The sequence below is a fragment of the Lepisosteus oculatus genome, chromosome 6 (genome assembly GCF_040954835.1).
Source record: "Lepisosteus oculatus isolate fLepOcu1 chromosome 6, fLepOcu1.hap2, whole genome shotgun sequence".
Classification (NCBI taxonomy): domain Eukaryota; kingdom Metazoa; phylum Chordata; class Actinopteri; order Semionotiformes; family Lepisosteidae; genus Lepisosteus; species Lepisosteus oculatus.
In genome coordinates this window covers 35,437,404-35,459,258 of record NC_090701.1, presented here as the reverse complement: position 1 = coordinate 35,459,258, position 21,855 = coordinate 35,437,404, and the positions used below count along the sequence as shown (strand labels likewise).

At 35.7% G+C, this 21,855-nt stretch overlaps 1 protein-coding gene across 1 annotated transcript in view; it reads right to left on the bottom strand.

Annotated features, from left to right (window-relative positions):
• Positions 1 to 21,855, bottom strand: part of scn5lab (sodium channel, voltage gated, type V-like, alpha b) — a 210,889-nt gene that overhangs the window by 121,908 nt on the left and 67,126 nt on the right. Inside the window, exon 8 of the mRNA XM_069191224.1 lies at positions 18,755 to 18,818. Within this exon, the coding sequence (XP_069047325.1) occupies positions 18,755 to 18,818 (64 nt within the window). The remainder of the gene's footprint in view (positions 1 to 18,754; positions 18,819 to 21,855) is intronic.

Genomic DNA, 21,855 nt, shown 5'->3' with positions numbered 1-21,855 from the left:
TGTAATAAAAGTATAATCCCTCTAATGACTCCAGCATAAGCAATATTATGCAGTTTCTCATTACATTACGCTTTCGAATTTATCCCTTATTTTTGACGAAAAAGTATTTGTCTTTTATATTAAATACTCCCAGAGTGTTTTTTTTTACTTTTGCTAGAGAGTACAGTACTCCACTACTTCCATCACTGCAATTAGAGCACTGTCACTTCTTTTTACACTTTGTTTATTTGTTTATTAAGCAATTCTCGATCCAAACACTACTATTTCCCGGAACGCCTACCATGTGCAATTTGAGAATTAGTCCAATTGCTTAAAATTTCAGATAACACACCTACAGTAGATGAGGGGAGTTCTGAAACTCAAATATAGGCACGTGGTTATTTCTGAATGTCATATAACGTTTTAAGAGTTGAGGGTTAAATTTATAAACTGTAATCACCTACAGCATACAGTATGGAAAAGAGAAAAATTAAAATCAATTTGGCTTTGATTAAGAACGTTTCAAGAGCGAAACCCAGATGACACTGTGGTTCCTCAAAGCCAAGATGAACAGTATTGTAGTTAACAGGGTTATTAACCACTGTGGTGTTAATATGTTAAAATGGAAAAGTACAACTCCTGTTAGTCCCCAACTGTCAGTCTTCTCCAACTTCCATTAGAACATGTGTGGGCAATCCTAGTTCTTAAAGGCCAGTGAGTCTGCAGGTTTTCAATCCAACCCAGTTTTTTAAAAGCTCAATCAGCTAATACGATTGGCCTCATGGACCAATTTAACAGCTTCTCCCAGCTTCTTAGGTGCACTGCTTTGAAGAAACCTATACAAACTGCAGACACACCAATCCTTCAGGAGCAAAACTGCTTTAGAAGATGACAAATACCAACCTCCAGATATGGATGGGTAAATAAAGTTTAGAAAGTGATGTCAATTTAAAATATACTGGTCAGATATCATTGAAACCAAAAGGTATTTTTGTTGTAAACAGAAGTACATAACATTCATGAAGGGGCATGACATTTTTACATTTCAGACTATAAGACAGCATCCTGATGCCAAGCCTAACACCAAAGGATCCAGAAAGGGCACTAGGAATGCCATGCCAGGCTGTCAGCACATGACACTGGGAAAACATTGCACTCCTGCTGTATGACTACGTGAGTGTTTGCAACAGACAGGCAGGGCCTGGCTGTTACCACCGCTAGTCAGATGAGTTGAAGCAAGTGTGATGGTGCAGTGCTGATACTTCCTCTATCATCCAACACCTATTTGTGTCACTGGAGGAGGTGCTAATGGACAGGACTACCTCACTGACGGTTTGACTGGCGCTGCAGAGATCATTATCAAACATCTTCAAGGTCTACAAGCTTTCAGTCGTGGCAAGTAACATTACTCTTTTGACTACAGAAAGCTTTTAATCAATTCACATCATACCAGTTCCTTCCTGGCTAGCTTGCTCACTCACTGATCTTAGACTAAAAGCATTTTTGGATATTAACTAGATTGTTAATTACATCACAAAATCTACAATAACCACAAACTCTTCTTGTTAGTCGTGAAACCCTATATTGAGGAACTCTTTCAGAAACTTGGTGGCTCAGTGTGCCAGTGATCATGGCTAATGAGGAGTCTCAAAGTCCCCAATAAAGACAATTCCCTAATGTTCAAATTTTGTGGTGCCCTTAATAAAAAAAAAACAGGTTTGGACTATTACTCAATTACTTAGTTTGTAAATATACTCAGTACTATACAGATTTAATTTATAATATATTATTTTAATTTATTATATCTACAAAATAAACATTTTCAATTGCTGAAGAGATACTGAAGCACAGAATCACTGAAGATTTTTATAGATCCTTCCGTCATTAAGTTATATAAAACTGACAATGTTAATGCTTTCTACCATGTGTTTTTCTCATATGATCCACAATACAATCAAAAACTTTATCCAGTTTATTAATACAATCCAATGCAGATTTCTACAAAAAAATTAATATCTTGAGGTTCTCAATGTAACAATGTAAGTCTACATTTTACAAGTTCAAATATTGAGTACTGTAGTTTTTTTTATTTTGCTACAGAAACTGCAGCTGCACAAATTAAATACATACTTTATGGTATATCTTTTTTTGTCCAGGAGACTCTCCTGTGCTTCAAAGAGCATTTTGTCAGCTTTCCGTCCTTTTCTGACTTTTTCCTTCTCAACTACAATAGTGTGATTAACAGCTGTTAGAACTTTTAAACAAAAATGGTAGAGGCCTTGCATCCAATTGATAATGTGCAATAGCTACACAATCTTCTGATGAGCTTGTTAGATAAAGTGTCCAACAGGTTGAAGAATTTAAAAAGTGACTGTATTTGTAATTTTTGGAAGGGGTATTACAGAACCTTTCTGACTATTATCCACAAATAATGATTGATGGGTGACTCCACATGGAATTAGAATAAAAGGCAATTATTTTGCTGAATGGGCTTTCATATCACTGAAAGTATTGAAAACAAACTATTTTATGCAGTCACAGATACCCAGAAATGAGCACACGTGTATGGTATTTTTACACTCATAAGCCCTTCCCAAGTGCACAGACACAGATCCTTCATGTGACTATTAACTACAATTTTGGAATTTAAAGAAAGAGTGAAACTCCTTTTAGTCTGATTGCAAAAATGAAGTTATATAGACTTACTGTACGTATTAAGGAAAACAGAGCTGCCATGCAGTAGTCTCAGTAAGGCTTACAGTCCTAAAGAAACTTTAATCCAGGCCTTCACAGTGGTCATTTGCTTTTCATTGATTTGGTGGATTGCCTGGCGTCTGCTTCAATTCCTTGCATCACATAAATTTTAATCAGGGAACTTAAAATCTCATCAACCCTCACGAAATGCACTGAAGCCAAAGGGATTACATTGAAGCAGATGGACATCAAAGTTTCATTTAAAATATTCCTGCAGCACGGTGTCTCCACTTCTAAAATGGCCCGACACTTTATTTACACAATAGCATTATATCAAAGGTTATAGCATTCCTCAAAGCTAATAACAAGCAGGCAGGTATCAATGTATCAGTACCATTTAATAGTGGCTTGTTATAATTGGACATGTTTACACAGAATTTTGAGAACATCTACAATCTCTCAGTTGGTTGAGCTAGTTGGTATCACCAATCTGTTCCAGCAGTGTGGACTTCTGGACTAATTTTACACATTAAATAATTACTCACACTAATGTCTCAGATCTTATACAAAGCAAACCATAAAAATATCAGCTAAATCTCCTGTATTTCCTTTAAATATAAAAATAATAATTGCTTACACTTACTGTATATAGCACTTTTCTGGAAACTCCACTCAGAGCGCTTTACATGTAATGGGAACTCCCCTCCACCACCAGTGTGAGCCCCACCTGGAAGATGCGACGGCAGCCATAGTGCGCCAAAACACTGACCACACATCAGCTACCAGTGGGAAGGAGAATGTGATGAAGCCTAGTTCATAGATGGGGATTATTAGGAGGCCATGATTGATAAGGGCCAATGGGGAATTTGGCCAGGACACCGGGTTTATAACCCTACTCTTTTCGAGGGATTTTTAATGACCACGGAGAGTCAGGACCTCGGTTTTACGTCTCATCCGAAGGACGGCGCCTGTTTACAGTATAGTGTCCCCGTCACTATACTGGGGCATTAGGACCCACATAGACCTCAGGGTGAGCATCCCCTGCTGGCCCCACTAACACCTCTTCCAGCAGCAACCTAAGTTTTTTCCAGGAAGTCTTCCATCCAGGTACTGACCAGGCTCACACCTGCTTAGCTTCAGTGGGTTGCCAGTTGTGAGTTGCAAGGTGATATGGCCACTGGCTGCCGGCCATATCATATTATCCATATTATCTTTTTTCAAAGAAGTGTTGTTGATTCAACTTGACCAAAAACATATTCTGTTCCTTCAGATCATCAATCTTCAGGATATTTAGGTAAAAAAACATGGGAAAACCAGTGTATAATTGTAAACATGTGGCTTAACTGATAGCATGTTCAGCTAGTTGAAGAGTACTTGGATGGTATTGTGAGTTAAGTTGGAGAACAGCAGAAATTCTCATACAGAAAAAGTGGATAATGTATTTTATTTATACAACTCTTTTCTTTTTATTTTTCAATTTATCTTTTTTTTCCCAAAGCACTAAATGGTCAACACAAATGTGGAAAAATCAAATAAGGGCTCCATATAAAAAAAAAGAATTACCTTAAAAAGGAAAGCTATGTGAAAAAAGTCTCACAACCCCCAGTGACTGAACATATGAAGTTCTGAATCATTAAGCAATTAATGAGAAACAAAGTGCACTTGATCCCATTTTAAAGCAGATTTCCTCCCTGATTCAATTTGTTTGGGTTCAGCATTATGTAATACTAATTATCTCTCTTCTACAGTACCTTTCTACATGTGAAAATTGCACAAGAAGTCTATGTTAACCCTCTGCATGACATTAATGTATTTAAGTATTTTGGCTTCCTTTTTATTTGAATGCACCACATTTGGCTTCCACCCATCAAATTAACAAGAAGTGACTGCTTAGAAGCAATAAAATAGGGAAGCAAATGCAATCGAATACAGCAGTTGTGTTTTGAGGGAAAGTCTGAAAACCGCTTAGCTACCAAATGTTCATTCATGAAGCTACTATGAATCTGCTTGAACTCTCTGCTTCTCATTTAGCAGCATTTTATAAAAGTATGAAAATGAAAGTGCTCTTACTATTTTTTTCATTAACAGTTTAACACCAAAAATGCAAACTTTGCAATAAAGAGCCTGTTTTATCAAAATTGCACACCTCCAAACGTCATGAATCTGTCTAGTTTTCACACTTCTGAATTTGTGATCCTGTATAATGCGTAAACACAAACTTCACATACTACAGTGTTTGTGTCTTTTCTGTGTTTGATGTCTTGTCTACATATATCTGTATTTAAAAACATGATTTTAGGAAAATAAGAGTATATAATATTTTCTTTTAGAACAATAATCAAAGGCTTTATTTTGTTTTAAAGTGCATTTTTTTTCATTTTATAACCATGTGTGTTATATTCCCTCATGTACTTCATTTTTTGAGATTGAAAACTGTATCCTTTCATGTAAATTTGAGCTATTCCTTTATACAAACAAAGCCTTAGCTGAACCAATTAGTTAATGTTGGGAACAACTGTTTCATGAGAGGGAAATGTTATATAGGTGAGCACCACTTAAAAGGTGTTAACATGCCAGAGTAGTTAAGCCTTTCAGGAACTGGGTTTTCTATCAGGCATATAAAATTCTTATGTTATCGTTGCAACTGCAATTTTAAACTTCAATGAAGAAAAACCAAGTTTAATGCTGTATAAAATCAGGAGCTGGTGTAAATGGGCCCTGAATGAAAGGTCTTATGTTTGGATCTGTTGCGTGCCCATGTTTGTGCTTGCGGATGTGGTTGGGTTGGTGGGGGGTTTTGCAAAGAAGCTGTCAGAAGGATTGGTATTTCTCTCATCACCACAGCAGCTGTGACCATAGTGGACCATATGGCCAAGAAACAGCATTCTGATGGATGCTATTTTAGTCACAACTGAATCCTGTTGTCCCATTGAGCCTACTGGGATGTTGTGAATGCAGGAAGAGTGGGTTTTAGAAGCTGGTTAGGTGTTCCTGAATGTAAGCTAATGCAGATTCCCTCTTCCCACTTCCGACTAACTGCTCTTTTGAAAATGTACAGTATGTAAGAAGACTGCACTACTATACTCCAGGGGGACAGTAATATTAAGTGTACCAATAACTTCCTGTTGACATGTGAGATTGGTTTCATTTTAAGAAACACCACTATGCTTCTAGTGGCTAAAAACTCTAGAGTGATATGATCATTTAAAATTAGTTCTGATGAGATTTGTTGTGTCCCTGTGACAACTTGAGCACCACTAAAATGAAGTCTTTGGTTCTTCTTCAAAAACAGTTCAGCAATTCAAAGCTAATAAATTCCATGAAACAAAACATCGGTTGACATCAAGATGAAGCAAAGAAAGACACTTTAATGGGTCCCACGGAGAAAGAATTAGGACAGTAATTCAAAAACTGACTTCAAGTTGGTCTCTAAAAGAACAGCAACATTATTATGTCTTTCATGACTCATTAGTGATTGAAGCCTAAGATCTGCAATGACTTTAAAACTGGCATCTATACCCCAAGGGTTAAACTAGAAAGACTTGCTGGGGTTGATTCACATGTTCCATCTAGAACAAAGACTACTGGGAAAGCCTGAAATGGAGGCCAGGTGTGTGAACTCAGCTGTCCTGTGCTCAGGAGCCTCAGTTCACCTGCTACCCAAGTTCACCAGGTGAACAAAGGATCAAGCTAGGCACTGAGATCTGAGAACACTCTTAAACACAGCACAAAGACAAAGTTAAAACAGTCCAATAAGTGTGGGTGGAGCAAAGAGATGAGGAACACAAATTGTATACAAAAACAAGAAGTGTAGAGATGCACTACCTGATCACAGTACAGTAAACATCATACAACTGCATTTAAGTCTAATGCCATTAAATAGGCAACAAATTTATAGATAATACACTTAACCAATTTTTATCCTCTGTTTTTTACTTATGAACATTAACGCGAATGAACTGGTGATTAAACTATTTTGGTTGCGCATGCTATACAGGTACATGATTTCTATTTTCAACTTCTGAGTTAAAATAAATATACTGTATTGTACTATATAGAAAATACTATTGCTCAACAAGCTTTTGAACATGGCATATTTTGCTACCTATTATAAATATAGTCCAGTGTACAGCAAACCTTTGACCTCATCCCTAGGGCAGTATAGCGAAAGATAAGAAGACTATGAGTTAATATTATGCAGTAAGCTAATAGAAACACAAGGTCACTGTGAGGATAAAAGTACTTAAAGTTTCTATAGCAACAGTATCCAGGAGGCTGTTGCCCATGGAGATTGTTTCCTTCTACATCTCTAGAGTGCTGTGGACTGTTTTCCCTCTCTTTCTGCTTCCGATAATAATATTCCATAGAGGGCATGGCAGGTAATGTAGTTTTAATGTCATTATCTTCATATCAGATTTCCACGTAGTTTCCTTTCTTGTCTATTGTATGTAAATACTAGTAACTTCAATGATACATTATGCATTTTAAAATCATATAATAAAATCAAAGTTTTCATGAGATAGGCCTAACTAGCAGTTCTCATGTAATGTTAGTAAGAGTAAATAGGTTAAATCGTGTTTTGCTGCCATCTTAGTTAATCAAATTATGTTAATACTTATAGTTCTGGTGACTTTGTTTAGTGATACACTCACATCAGTACAGTACAGATATGTAGAGACTAGTATATTATATGAATAAAAAGATACTGAAGTGATCTAACCAATCTTACTATTGTTCTATGTCTTTTTATCTATCAAAATGCAGTTGTTAAAATGTACCTTTTTTAACAGTTCTTTAAGTCAATTGTTAAGAACAACAGATTTATTCATAAAATGCAACAAGGGAAACCAGTGTATGCTTTTGCCACACAACAGATGTCTCACTGAGAATCTATCATGACAAGTAGGACCTAGTAAATCCCACATAGTGGTAGGCTCCCCAAATTGTCTAAAGAACAACCAATAGAGGCAGAAGGATGAGAAGTCTCTTCTACTCAAAGGGAAATAAAACAGAGCAGCCTATCCTACCATCTCCATATACTTGTAGCATCACATCATCAAATTTATGCTCCACTCCATAATCCTGATGCGCTCCACTCCAGAACTTTGAAACAGACATCCAAGACTTGGACAATCAAGACAGCAGCCCCCAGGACAGTACATTCACAGGTACTGAAGTTCAGACACCTTCCACAACAATATCAACCGCTGCTAGTAGCACAAAAAGCAAAAGAAAATACTGTATGTGAGGTACTTATCAAAGACCCTGAATCAACAACATTGTGCTGTCTCGCGGAGCTGGTTAACACTCTCCAAGGAGTAGACAAGTTCTAAGTTCTTAGCAAATACTGATGAAGTTCCAATTGTTGTCATGTCAGGACAAACAGCATTGATATACACAGGGGGGTAGCTGCGTCAGCATGCGTAGGCTGCAAAGGAACAAGTAATAGGTTTATTCCATGCTGAAAAAAAAAGAAAGAGAACACAACGTTTCGGCTGTGGAGCCTTCTTCAGGTTCTTCACCTGAAGAAGGCTCCACGGCCGAAACGTTGTGTTCTCTTTCTTCTTTTTTTCAGCATGGAATAAACCTATTACTTGATATAAACAGCACTTTTCTATACACATGTCTCAGAATATTGAGTTCTGTGGAATGCTTCAGCTTTATTCATTACTGGAAACGTTTATACAGCAAAAAATGTATCTGTACAAATGGTCTACATTTCAACAAGATGGGAACCAGAAGACTTAGAGCAAGTAACTAGGATAAATCAGAAAACATTAAAACTAAAATGGAAAGCAGAGGAATCTAAAATAATTGTAAGGGAGGTACACAGAGTGAATTGGTAGAAACAAAGAATTGGAAACAAAAAATTGCCAGCAGCCATATCACCCTGGAACTCACAACTGGCAACCCACTGAAGCTAAGCAGGTGTTACCAATCATGGCCTCCTAATAATCCCCCTCTATGAATTGGCTACATTACTCTGCTCTCCTCCCCACTGATAGCTGATGTGTGGTGAGCGTTCTGGCACACTATGGCTGCCGTCGCATCATCCAGGTGGATGCTGCACATTGGTGGTGGTGGAGGGGAGTCCCCATTACCTGTAAAGCGCTTTGAGTGGAGTGTCCAGAAAAGCGCTATATAAGTGTAAGTAATTATTATTATTATTATTAAAGAGCATGCAGAGAAAAAAACAAAACAGCAAAAGACCAGATAATTAAGTACTTACAGTACATCCCAATGAAAGGTGTATGATGAAGTAAATGTAAAAAATGGATTCTACCGTATTAGGAGAAATTATGATGCAGTTGAACTAAGTAAACAAGGTTAACAGAGATGTTGGTGGCGAAAAAAACGTTAATAAATATGTAGTTTTTAGCATAGACAGAAACAAGATGGAAAAGAGGTGCAGCTCTTTCGAGGAATCAGGGTCCTCAGAATCTATGTCAGACTAAAAAACATCAAAAGAAGCAGTATGACGTGAATGCTACAACCACCAAATTCAGACATTATTGCAATTCTTACATAATAATATCAGGAATGTAGTGTATGGATATGTAAAGTAAGAATTCGTTATAGGGAATGTCCTCACATAGATTGGAAAAAAACATCAGGATCAGCAACTAAATTGAAATGACAATCATAGTTTACAACAGCTTTTTTACTCAGTTTGTAAGAGCCCTCACCAGAGGAAATACCTGGATTGATTTCATCTGTTCATCTGAGAATATGAATGAATAAGGCTGAACTTAAAAGAAATAGGATGGAATAATAAGACAGTACTGTCAGTCAGTAGAGAAGTGGTTTGATTAAGATAGGTAGTAAGTCAATAGAGAATTGGTGAAACAGTTTAAAGGAACCGTGCTTTAAACACAGAAAGTTTTGGTTCAAAGGCTAAAAAGTTATCCAGTTGGCTTAATATATCAATTAGCAAAATTAACTGATGTGAATCTGGAAGAGCATTGTTTATAATACAAATCTTTGTGGTTCTCTTCTAATTGTATGACCCCTGTGGTGAATAAAGTTAGGGTATAGATTGCTGTAACATTGCTGGGTAGCTTGTTCCAAACCCCTGCAATTAACATGTACAGTACTTACTGTATATAACTGTGTATACTGTATATATACTGTATATAAAACACAAAATATTAAAGTTTCTGTGAGATACTTTAACATTGACTGATTTCTATAAGTTTATTTATGTTGAATGTACTATATACTGCATTGAGTGAGATTTATACTGGACATTTAAATCCTGAAAATAATTAACAAAATTCTCTCACAGGGGTACTGAGATTCAAACATGGCAACAACTCCAGTGATCTGTACAAAGAAGGAACCACAGCAGATGGGTCCCACCATATCCAAAGGCCAAAAAAAAACAAACAGATTGAGGTTGTGCACATTTTGTCCAACACATTTCAAATTGAGGGTAATGAATTTTTAACACAGTAACATGTGATGAAACTTGGGTCTACCACTATGTGCAAACAACAAAGAATAGAACAGAATTCACAAGTGACCCAGATGTTCAGGTCTGAATGTTTGTTTTGATCAATCAAGACAATGATCTTTTGTTTTCAATGGCAATGGCACTGTATAGGAATCTGTACTGTCGTAAGTATGTACCTAACCCTAAATAAATTGTTGCTCCAAATATGATTCCACTGTTAAAAATAATTAAAATTCAGTATCATCAGTTACAATGATACTGTATATATGGTAGGATGCAGTGTATTCCTATATATAGTTATGATGTAAAGCTATGCATTACCACTTTAAAGCAATTTCCCCATATTTGATATATTTTAAAAAGCAATCCCTTACACAAGTGCCTTGTGACTGTAATGGATTAATTTTTCAGAAAAGCCCACTGGATACAGTATGTCTGTACTAGAAGACTATCCAATGATGATTTATGTCCAAAACCTTAACCTAAAGAAGTAAAACATCTCTTTCCAACGCAAAACGATGTAATCTCATATACTAAAATTCTAGTTATGCTCATCTGATTGGATTTTAAATGGTTATGGTTCTAGACTTGAAACTGGAACATTGCTAGTCCAAATACCAGGTGTAGGATACCTGTTGTACTTTTAAGTATTGTACAGTACTTCACTCAAAATGGCTCCAGTAACATGCCCAGCTATAGAAATGGGTAAAAATGCAAGTCACTAGGTGCTTTTTATGTAAGCTTCCTGCACCTGCTGAGTACCAAGAATATATTGTATTGTATTAAATGTAACACAAGATCTGTTGCTCTCTTGTTCTCTGGCGTATTTCCATCTGTATTCCACAAGGATAAAACTAAAGAACAGCACAACATATGATCTCTGGGTGAACATGCTGATGTTCGTATTCTGGTACAAAGGTGAACATTTTTGACATCTGAGTGCTCAATCAATGCCTGGTGCGAAATTTCTTGTTGGGAAATACCACATCCTTTTCTACTGAAGTGTCACAATCCTCCAAAGCACCTGTTTTTTCCATGGACACTTCAAGAATTGCTGCATTTCTTCTAAGAGGCTTTTGTCTGACACATACAGTACATTTTTTACTTGTACAACATTGTTTGTTTTGTGCATGCTATCTCACATTCACACAGCAAAGGCAGGTAACGCAGGATTGGTTGGAGTGCATGCAAAGCCTGCCTTTGTCTACACAGACAGCTAATGTTTTATTAGACAACAAAATGTAATGAAAACAACATGTAAGTTAAATTAATATATTTTCATTTATTTCTTACTTTGATAAATATTCCAGCTGTTATCATTTAACTATCTTAAATTGAATTGAATCTGTACATGTATACTCAAAGACCCATACACAACAAAATGTGTTTACATTTGTATTGTATAATTTGTATGGAGCAATTAGCTAGCAGAGAAAATCCCTAATAATATCTGCAGTATATATTATCGCTCACTAAGCCTACAGGATTTTTTTCAATTAGTTCTTTCCATCTGTTAAAAGTCCATTAAAAATTCCCTTTCCAGTCAATACCAATTACAAGGCCCACACAAATACAAGAATCCTGTTACATTTTTTAACCATATGTATTATAACAGTAAAATAGACTTTCAGTCCTAATTTAATAACAATAATAATAATCATTGCTTACACTTGTATAGTGCTTTTATGGACACTCCACTCAAAGTGCTTTACAGGTAATGGAGCTCCACTCCCCTCCACCACCACCAATGTACAGCATCCATTTGGATGACTAAAGTAAGCATTTTGGAAATAAAAAGCAAGCAGACCAAACTTTTCTATACTGTAGATAAGGACAAATTTACTCTACCACTACATAACCACACCCAACTGCCTTTCTTCAGTTTAGTACTTAAAGCTACTCTTTTCTGTATCATCTAGACATGTACTTTCTTCGCCACACACTGGCAATTTAGTTAGGCCTTTTAATTCAATCCATTGCATTTTTATATACTATTAAGTTAAATTTTACTAAATTTAACCTATTTTCCTGTACATATGACATTTACAGTTTGTCACATGTCAGATTGCCAAAAGGGACATTGTTTTATTTAAACAGAGACTGGAATTATATTTATTTACGACCATGTGGTAACCCGTGGTGGTTATTAATTGATTCCCATTTTGAATGAAGAATCAACATCTTCATAAAATGCACCTCACGTGGGAGTAACTGCTTTAGTTAGAGTATGTTCTAATGTATAAGACAGAGACTACAAAAATATTTGGCGTTTTAGTGCAATCCCACTGTTAAGACAGTCACATGTCACATGTAAACAGATTAACAGAATTTATTTGGAATTAAAAATATTTAGAGGAATTTACAATGAGCAGACACAGTCAATCAAGGCTGCTACTTCAAAATATAAATGAAAAGTAAGACCCAATGACATTAATTGGAATGAAAGACAACTAATCTCAGAACTGAGAACAGACTTTCGTATCATAAACAAGTGCTAAGAATTGGAGGCCAGGTTTTGGAAGAAGATACCTTTGTCAGTTGTAATCTTTCTTTGTTAATGTCTTCTATTATGGTACAATTCACCAAAATGGATTGATTTCAATTAATTACTTTCTAGTTCGTGAAAGATACGAAGCAGCTATACAAAATATTCATAACATTTTTTTATCTGACTGATTGTCCATCTAAGGTTTTAACTTGCATGGATATGTTGTAAGAATAAAACATGAAAGACTACCATGACTGCCAAGTGGTAAACAGCTGTACACTAAATCTTCTTGGTTGCAAAAATCATTTAGACTATAATCTAAGGATTTCAGATTTGCTGAGCTATCAAAGAAAACTGTACATTTAAATATTTTTTCTGTTTTGTTATTTCACAACTAATAATGTGATAATATTATCAAGTGATATCACCACATGCTTAATAAATAACACTTCATTTTGAAAGGAAGCTCCCTTGTTTGTTTAAATGTCACAAAAGGAGGTTTAAAAAGGTGTGTCACAGCAGAAGTGGAAAATATGAAGAAGATAAACACTGCTTTTGTTAGTGCAGGTTGGTGGATGATTCATATTTATTTTGTTTATTCCATTTTTATGCCCTAAAATCATAGAGCACATAAGCTACCCCTCTTTTAGCCTGTACTTTTAACAAAAACCTGATGTTAATTGACTTATTTGGCTAAATAAAGGCTTAAATCAATGCATTTACATGCAAACTCTGCTCACCACTGTGATGCATGAGTTATCTTGTTTGTGTATTGATCCAGGCTTATCAAGGTTGATGGATCTTTTTTATTTCATTCTATGATCTGAGTAAAATATTCTGTAAAATGGTTTTGGCACACCCTCAAAGATGCAGTTTTTGTTTAAAGTATAATCCCGAAAATCTCAAAAAAAGGCATTTCTGTTGTATCATAACTTAATTGTTTCAGTCACTTGGAAACACTGATAGATTTTTTTTGTCGTTGTTCACACTCCAAAGATTTTAATATGGAATGTGGTGCAGCACTCCACACTAATATATTTCCCATTTTAACCTGCCTAATACTTTATTTCTAGTAGAGCAAGAAACAGAATTATAGTTCTGAATAAACCATTCTAACTGTCACATGCAGCTATAGATTGTTTTGTGCAGAAATGTAGGTAGCAAAAGTTAAACCTAACCACAATGGGTACATTTTTATCAAAAATATCTATATCTATATCTATATCAAAACCCTTCAAATCTCTTGAAACAAAATCTAATTTGTACTAGTTCATATGTTATGTATCATTCTGACAATGGGTTACCGTGTAACCTCATGCCTGAGTGTATGAAGCCATTCTCAAAGGGAGAGAGAAAATAATCCTCACTTTGCTTTTAAGGTCCGAACCACCATTAACAAACCCATTAGTGAAGAGGAAAAAGAGCTTACAAATGTGACTAAAGTAGGGAAATCCTTTCTGTGATTCAGGAAGCTAAATATTAGTCTTGTCTGCAAGGCTCTATTTGTTTCAGTGAAACTCTGTAGAAAAAGATATACAATATACAGTATGCATGTTAAAACAGACAAACATAATGAACAACACACGTTAAAATTTTAACATCTAAAATTAAAAATTCGTTAAGATAGTAAATTGTATATATATACCAGATTTTGTCTATTATTCTTCAAACTTATTTTATATGTAGTACATTGCTTACAGATTGTTTTTAAATCTCCATCCTGACTGATCTGAAACTATAAACAAGTGTTCAGAAGAAATAAATGTGAGCTGTTGATATTGAGCCTGGCTCAATATCTTAAAAGATATTTTGGAATTTACCATGAAAGTTAAATTATATGAATTTGATTAATTATTTTAAGGTGAATACACTTGGTAACATGATAACTATTAAATCTGTGAGGATATTATATGCACCAGATATAACATACTGTACTGTAGATTTTTTGTCTTGTGTTTTTGTCTATAGACTTAATCCTAGTTGTGCCTGACAGTGAGTATAGCATATATTGTATACATAGTTAAAAATAGTAAAAACAGAACATTGATTTTAATACAAAACATTAAAAGAGAAAAATTGATGTATTTTGGATTTTTTTATTTATTTAGAAAGACACAATATACCAATTACTGCAAACCATTATTCAAGACATTTAAGGATGGACTACAATAGATTTTAAATACAGTATTTAATTGCAGATTTGTAGTTCTAAGAATTTCCTTTCTAGATTAAAGAAGACAAAAATAAATTTGATTACAATGATTACAACTGATTTACAATGCAAAACATTCCTTACAGTATTTATTGGCATTCAATGTATTCTTTATGATAACCCATCTTTTCTGAATAGAACGTTTTATCTACGGTAAGCACAAGCTTGTCTCTGAGCTGGAAGCCTTGTTATCACCCCATGAAACTGCCAGATACACTCTTTATCTACAGCTGGCTGCAGGCAGATGTTAGAAGAAACACTGTTTAAAGAATTGCTTCACATTTTCAGAGGTTTACACAAAAGGGGCCCCTTCTTACAAAAGCAGGTTCAAAAGATTATTTAGATGTATTTTCCCATTGTTTCTTTATTAGCCCTATACAATTTCTTGCATTAGGAATGCGTCTTTTCGCATACCCCAGCTTTTCTCCATGGAGACACAGACACAGAGACAGGGAGAGAAGCTTGGGGTCAGAGTGCAGGGTCTGCCATTGTACGGCGCCCCTGGAGCAGTTAGGGTTAAGGGCCTTGCTCAGGGGCCCAACGGAGTAGGATTCCTCTGCCGGCCACGGGATTTGAACCTGCAACCTTCCAGTCACAGGCGCAGATCCTTAGCCGCAGAGATGTTGACTCTTTTAGGATAGGAGCTAAACCATTATTGAGCACTGCAACCAGACCAGCAACATCAGGGACCGAAACAGGAAAGGTTTTGCTGCTTGTAATTGGATTCTCCTGTTTTCTCAGAATCACACATCAGAAGCAAACACACTTAAACTGCTAACTGCAGTTTATATTGGAGTCATAGCTCTTAATCCTACTGCAGGAATTCATACCAAAATGGATCTGTGTCTTTTACAGGGAAAAAAATGTGTTCAGGTGCCACTTACAGTAGATTAGGAAAACAATTTCTAACATACTGTATTGTGAGAGCTGGACAATCACACATAAACACATTTCAGATTGCAAATAATGCAACAAGTGTCAGAAAGGACATTTGAATCATGTTAAATAGAAAATACAGGACACACAGCAATCTTGTGCTGTGTAATGTCAGAGGAGTATTTTGATTGGAGATTGTAGTGCTCTTATATATATTTTTTTATTTGGGTACTAAAGTGTACATACATTTGAAAAAATTATAATGCCATGTACAATTAAAAAATAATTAAATTATTTTAAAATAATTTCAGGAGTATGTAAAATTATACAAAATAGCAGTACTGATATAATTTAAAGTAAATTAATTCAGGGATTAAACAGACAGGTCTATATATTGACTGCTTGTGTCATGTACAGTATCTTACTCTTAGTCTTTGAGATTGACCTTTTCAGATGAACATTTACAGTTCATGTCATGTGTCCCTTATTTATAATAAAAAAAACAAAAAGGCTTGTCTACACAGTCCCTCTTGGCATTAAACATTGATACAGATGGGAATTTAGTTCAATAAAATCCTGGAATTTGCCCTGAAAACATAAGCATCATCCACTCATGCTAGTTTCAAAAGCTGTTGGGTTTATGGGATTACTGATGAAGAGGATCTGTAACAAAAATCAAATACTGATTTATAGTGAGAATGCTGGTGTTTCCAAAAAGTTCAATAGGTTTTTCTGTGAAATGGTTAATCAGGAATTGAATGTACACTGATATCATACACTGATTTACCTATTGCTAAGTAACATTAACTTGCCTCTGTTTCAAGTACAGTAGCCAAAGTGTTTTCCTTCTCATTAACAACAGGGGTATGCTTTATATACACATTTGATTAATGTAAACTGCATTCAGTGGAGCCAAGTGATCTTGCAGAAGCACAATAAGATAAAAAGAACTCCTATTGGCTATAAGATGAATATACAGTAAATGCTTCCTCAACACTATTAGGAGTTTGCAGGGACAATATGACCTATCACCACAACACACGATTTAAAAATGAATTTTAATTTTATAAAAACTATACAGTATATCACAAAGTTAAAGGCAGGCTAAGTGATCTCAGATGTTAGGGATTCAAACATATGCTTATACAACTAGACCACAGTGGTAGGGATTCCTACAGTTGTGCAATGCTTCTTCACATGAGTAAGAATTGCAGGTGTTGGATGAGTTTGAGTTGACCATGTTAGTTTACTTATCAGGTGCTTGTGAACTTACTGTATAGTATCATCATGGAAAGGCACACCTCTACTCCAGTGAGTGCTAACTCTCCTGTAAGGCACAGAGGTCTATCTAAAGTTGAAATATGTTTTTCCAATTTCATAAACAAGACACGAGGCCAGAACTGAGTACACAACCTTATATCAGCCATGGAAGTGCTTAAAAGAGAGCACGAGTTATACTGCCTGGAGTGTACTGTAAGTGCCTCCAGTTGGTTGTTAGTAGGTTGTCATACTGTCTATAAATTATATTTCTGGTGTAACCATCAATTCATGGAAGCACAGATATAAGCATAGCATATGATGCTGTTTCAAAATATCATTATTTCTTTAAATATTATTTCCAATAAGATACTGGAACTTGACATTCTTAGCCAGGAGCAATGACCTCTGGCTTGAGCAGTCATACAGTATTAACTGTACTACAGTAGATGAACTGAAATGGGGTTAGCTCTACGAGGGCTCGAAAGCAGTTATAGGAATCTGTGAGTTATTGATGCCAATGTAACACTATCTGCTGGGCCCATGCTGGTCAACGCCATGAGCAGCAGCTCTACTTTTTACTGAAGCTGAATCCCCAGGGTAGACACATCGGAATGAAAACTGCCTCTTGTCTGCTGTTTGCCCCTGCTCCTAACGGAAAACGATTTTCTATGTATTCCCGTACTATTTGTAATTACCATTCTACTGTTCACAAACACTGCATTACCTTAAACCACAGGGAAAAGTGGCCCAAATACATACCGAATACATAACAGGCTTTACAGCATTGGAAAATATACTCCTTTATTTTGAAAAAGAATTCCCCATTTTGAAAAAGAATGGGGAAAACAACGTATTTTCAAATTTGTTTAATTAAAGAGTGAAAAGTAAAACCTGAAAGCAACACCAGAAATACCAAACAGAATGAAACTTAGAAATATCACAAGTTTCTATACTTAGAAATATCTCACATCTACAGTACTTCTACATCTACTGTAATTATAATTAAACAGAAAGTAATTGGGATCAATGAAGTTTTCTTCGGGTGGCAACTACTGTATTTCATAACTCATGTACCATAAATAGAGTGAACAAAACCAAACAGGGGTCTCTTACAAACTACTGAAAAACTCAGATAAAAGAGGCCAGCTAGAAGAACAATAATGACATTGGTGCTTATATGATATCTCTGACCGCCTGACTTCACCAACACTTGTCTACTGCCACATTTTAAGTGACCTGTAAATGATGTTTAGGTCACACCTCCTATTACAACATCCAAGTGAATGTTTCACATAAGCCAAGTCTTAGAATCACAGACACACCTTGTCATTTTCAAGACAAGGAAAATCTTTGATGTTGTTGACATGCTTGGGAGAAAGCACAGAGAATAAAAATAACCCACAGAAAAAAATCATAATATATTGTATTTACAAACCAGGAAAAAAGCTGAAAGTGAAAATTTCCAACTGTATTTATTCAGCAACGTATGCCCTACTGTCTATATTTGTGTCTGGCCTATTATGTCTCAGACTTTCAAATCCAACGTATGCATGGTGATCTGTTTATTTTGTGACACTACATGGGATATAATCCATGAATAACCCATCTGAGTCAATCATTAGGTTAGCTCAGTGGACTTTACTTCGAGGTTAACAGCTAAAGCATTCAGGACATTCCTCCATCTGGACTCTCTTTCAGTGTCTAAGCCTAAATGAATTGATTTATTGTAGGAAGCAGATGACAACATAGCTGCATAAAACAAGCTAAAAACAGACACAGGTCAGTTACTCACCCAGCATCAGACCCATTTCCACATAATAAGGGATCCTTTGCTCCTTCGAGTTTATAATAGTTTTCTAAAACGTGGAAAAATAAAACAAAATTAATACTTTAATGCATTTCATGTACCAGCTGTCCCAGCAAACTTGCTTGATAACAGTTTTAATGGTAAGGGGTTTACTGTATAAGCAATATGGTGGATATTCCTTTTGTGTTTCTTCCTTGAGATTGGAGAAAAGAAAAGAAAAGATTGGAGAAAGAAACTCTGAAGTGTATGTACAGTAACAAACTGTAGTTTCAATTAAATTGGTCTCTGCATCATCATATTTCAAGCTTAAAAGAAAACAGATTTGTGTTTCCTTAATTTGTACGTTCCCTTTAACATTATCAGCAGCAAACTATTATCAAATTGCAAAAATGACACATTCACAGTACAAATAGAGGCAACTTTCATTAAAAGGCACATAACTGGAAATATTTTAAACCTTTGAAAGAAGCCCCTTACAAATAACCTGTATTTACTTAAATGTTAGTGGTAATGGCATCGTTGAGATAATAAGTGCCCTGAGGGGTAATATGAACCAAAATAACGTCACACAAGCCATCCATAAAATGGAAACTGAATTAATCTGTTGTTGATGTACTGTACTGTACACTGCAGGTTTTCAGGTAACTCATTAAAGCATTAGGACTGCACTTTCAAATTAAAAGACTGTATATAATCTGAGATTGAGATTACTAATGTGAGAAATTTGTTGTCCATCCCTCTCCCCTCTTTCCTAAGTAGACAGAGCACTCATTTTATCTTCCCTCATTTTCACAAGATTTCAGTTTCACTCTGTCCCTCTCCAGTGGTTAAGTACTTATAGGCGACTGGATTTAAGAGAGTTTGAGAGTACTTTGGCAATATTCCCTAACTGTCTTCAGCTGTCGGCATTCCTGTTTTCAGCATGGCCTTAAATGTTCTCCGTTATGCTACTACTCAATTGAGACTGAAAACTGCTATTCAACGTCATTTGTTTTAGATTGTATAGTCCAACACTGAAGGAGTGTGAGGTGTTAGACTGCGAGAGGAGAGATAAGAGACTTGCATCATGGACAGTTTTTCAGAAATGTGGTCAATGTTCTTTGTGGTCCTGAAGCTGCATGAACATTAATGGGATGGATAGAGGGAAGGTCTATCAAATTGATTTTCAGTTGTTTTTTCATATATTGTGGTAAGTGAAATACAGTATATTGACACTCATTGAAACCCTACTGTATGTTGCTTTTTAGACTTGCAGTATAATGCCAGGCAATTAAGCTATTCAGGTAAAAAATAATATTTGAAAATACTCCCCTTTGGCAGGGCAGTAAATAAGCATTATAGCATGCTCAGTAGCTCATGAGCGCTGCCCTAGTAATTGCAGCAAAATTCACTCTAATGTACGTGCCTGTCTCAAATGGTGTAGCTACTGTACATGAACAGATCTTCTCTTCCTATATTACATTGATCTTCTACCTCTCCTAGCAGAGCCTGATTACTACCAGCCAGTGTCCTTCATTCTCTGAGCACCCCAATCACTATTAATAAGTTCACTGTAAATTGGTGAAGATTTATTACTACTGTAAATGGGTCATCCAACAGACCTATCCGACACTGTTGGAGCCATTTCTCTCTAGGAATGAATGTTAGTTAAGAAGGCTAAGCTTCTTGATGAGTTTTATTTTTTGAATTGATTTAATTTTGTTTTATGCCGACACAGTTCGATGGTTTTAATACCAAAACTGCTTTGATAACCCTCTGCCCCACCCTAATGCTCAACAATATACTGTAGGCTTTAGTCATTATATAATACACATGAATTCTTCCAGTGACAACAAACATTCAGTTTTCATTGCAGCATGGTGATACACAGGCTCCCTCATTACAACAGGAAATCTCTTAAAACAGAAGTGCATTGGGATTATATAGAAGTTGCATTTCAGTTTTAAAAACATTTAATCTCATAGATTGGTAATCGCATGTTTTCCTCTTAGAGGGAGGCATATTTATATTAAATCTAAGCAACAGTGAAATATGAAAATCTCACTGAAAGTCACTTTGTTCTTACCCTGTACTGACACTGAAAGTGATTTTAAGAGAGCATTTGGAGTCAGACTAGTACCAAAAAGTAGTAAGTAATGGTTGATAAATATTTGTTGTTATTGCACAGTATTGCATTACAATACTATTCTGGGACCTTTATTTACAATGTTCAGCTTTTGCTTATAAGCAATCTATGCAGTAAATACCTGCCATGAAATGTTTGTCCTTATTGTTGACAATCTGTTAATCCAATATCATTTATTTTCTTCTGTTGTTCATTACTGAATTCTATAAGGTCCACTTCCACTACTCTATTAAACCCAAATATAAATGTCACACAATTAAGAATTATCACAAGTACTTAGTAAGGCACAAAATAAAATTTGATGCATGTATGACAGTAATTTCTACTAGCTTCAGAAAGTGGGCATAGTAGAAAAAATCACAGTATGACATACTGTAGATATCATCTACATTAAGAAGCAGCTTTCAGTGTTATGGTGTTTTTTAAGGTTGTGGTCTTTCACTGGTCAAAGTTATGTCATGCTGACTAGGCATAATAATAATAAAACAGATGTCCACAGCTGTTAATTTTGTCTTTCTATGTGTAAAACACAATTGGAAGCCTATTTAGATGCCTTTTAGAGCTACAGTACTTCACATTCACATCCACAAAGTTGTATATTTTTATTATTGCTAGATTTAATTCTGCTTGTGTACCGAGCAAAAGCATAATATACCATGTTGGTAAACTGCCCCCAGACAAGTTACTTTTTTCAGCGAATGACCCAATTCGAAGATTAAGCATAACACAACACCTCAATCACATAGGTCTCTGAGTTCTAGGTTTTTTTCCCCCACAGCAACACAAAGTGTGTGTACATAAAGTCACAACTCAGTCAGTCAAGTGTATGATGTTCATGTAATCTTCAGATGTTCTCATAACTGTTGTCTGAAAGTCCTTAAGGAGGAGTGTGACCATGATCTGAGTAGTGCTGGTGCTGTTACATTTGGACATCCAGAACGTGCCCTATCAATGACGTGCA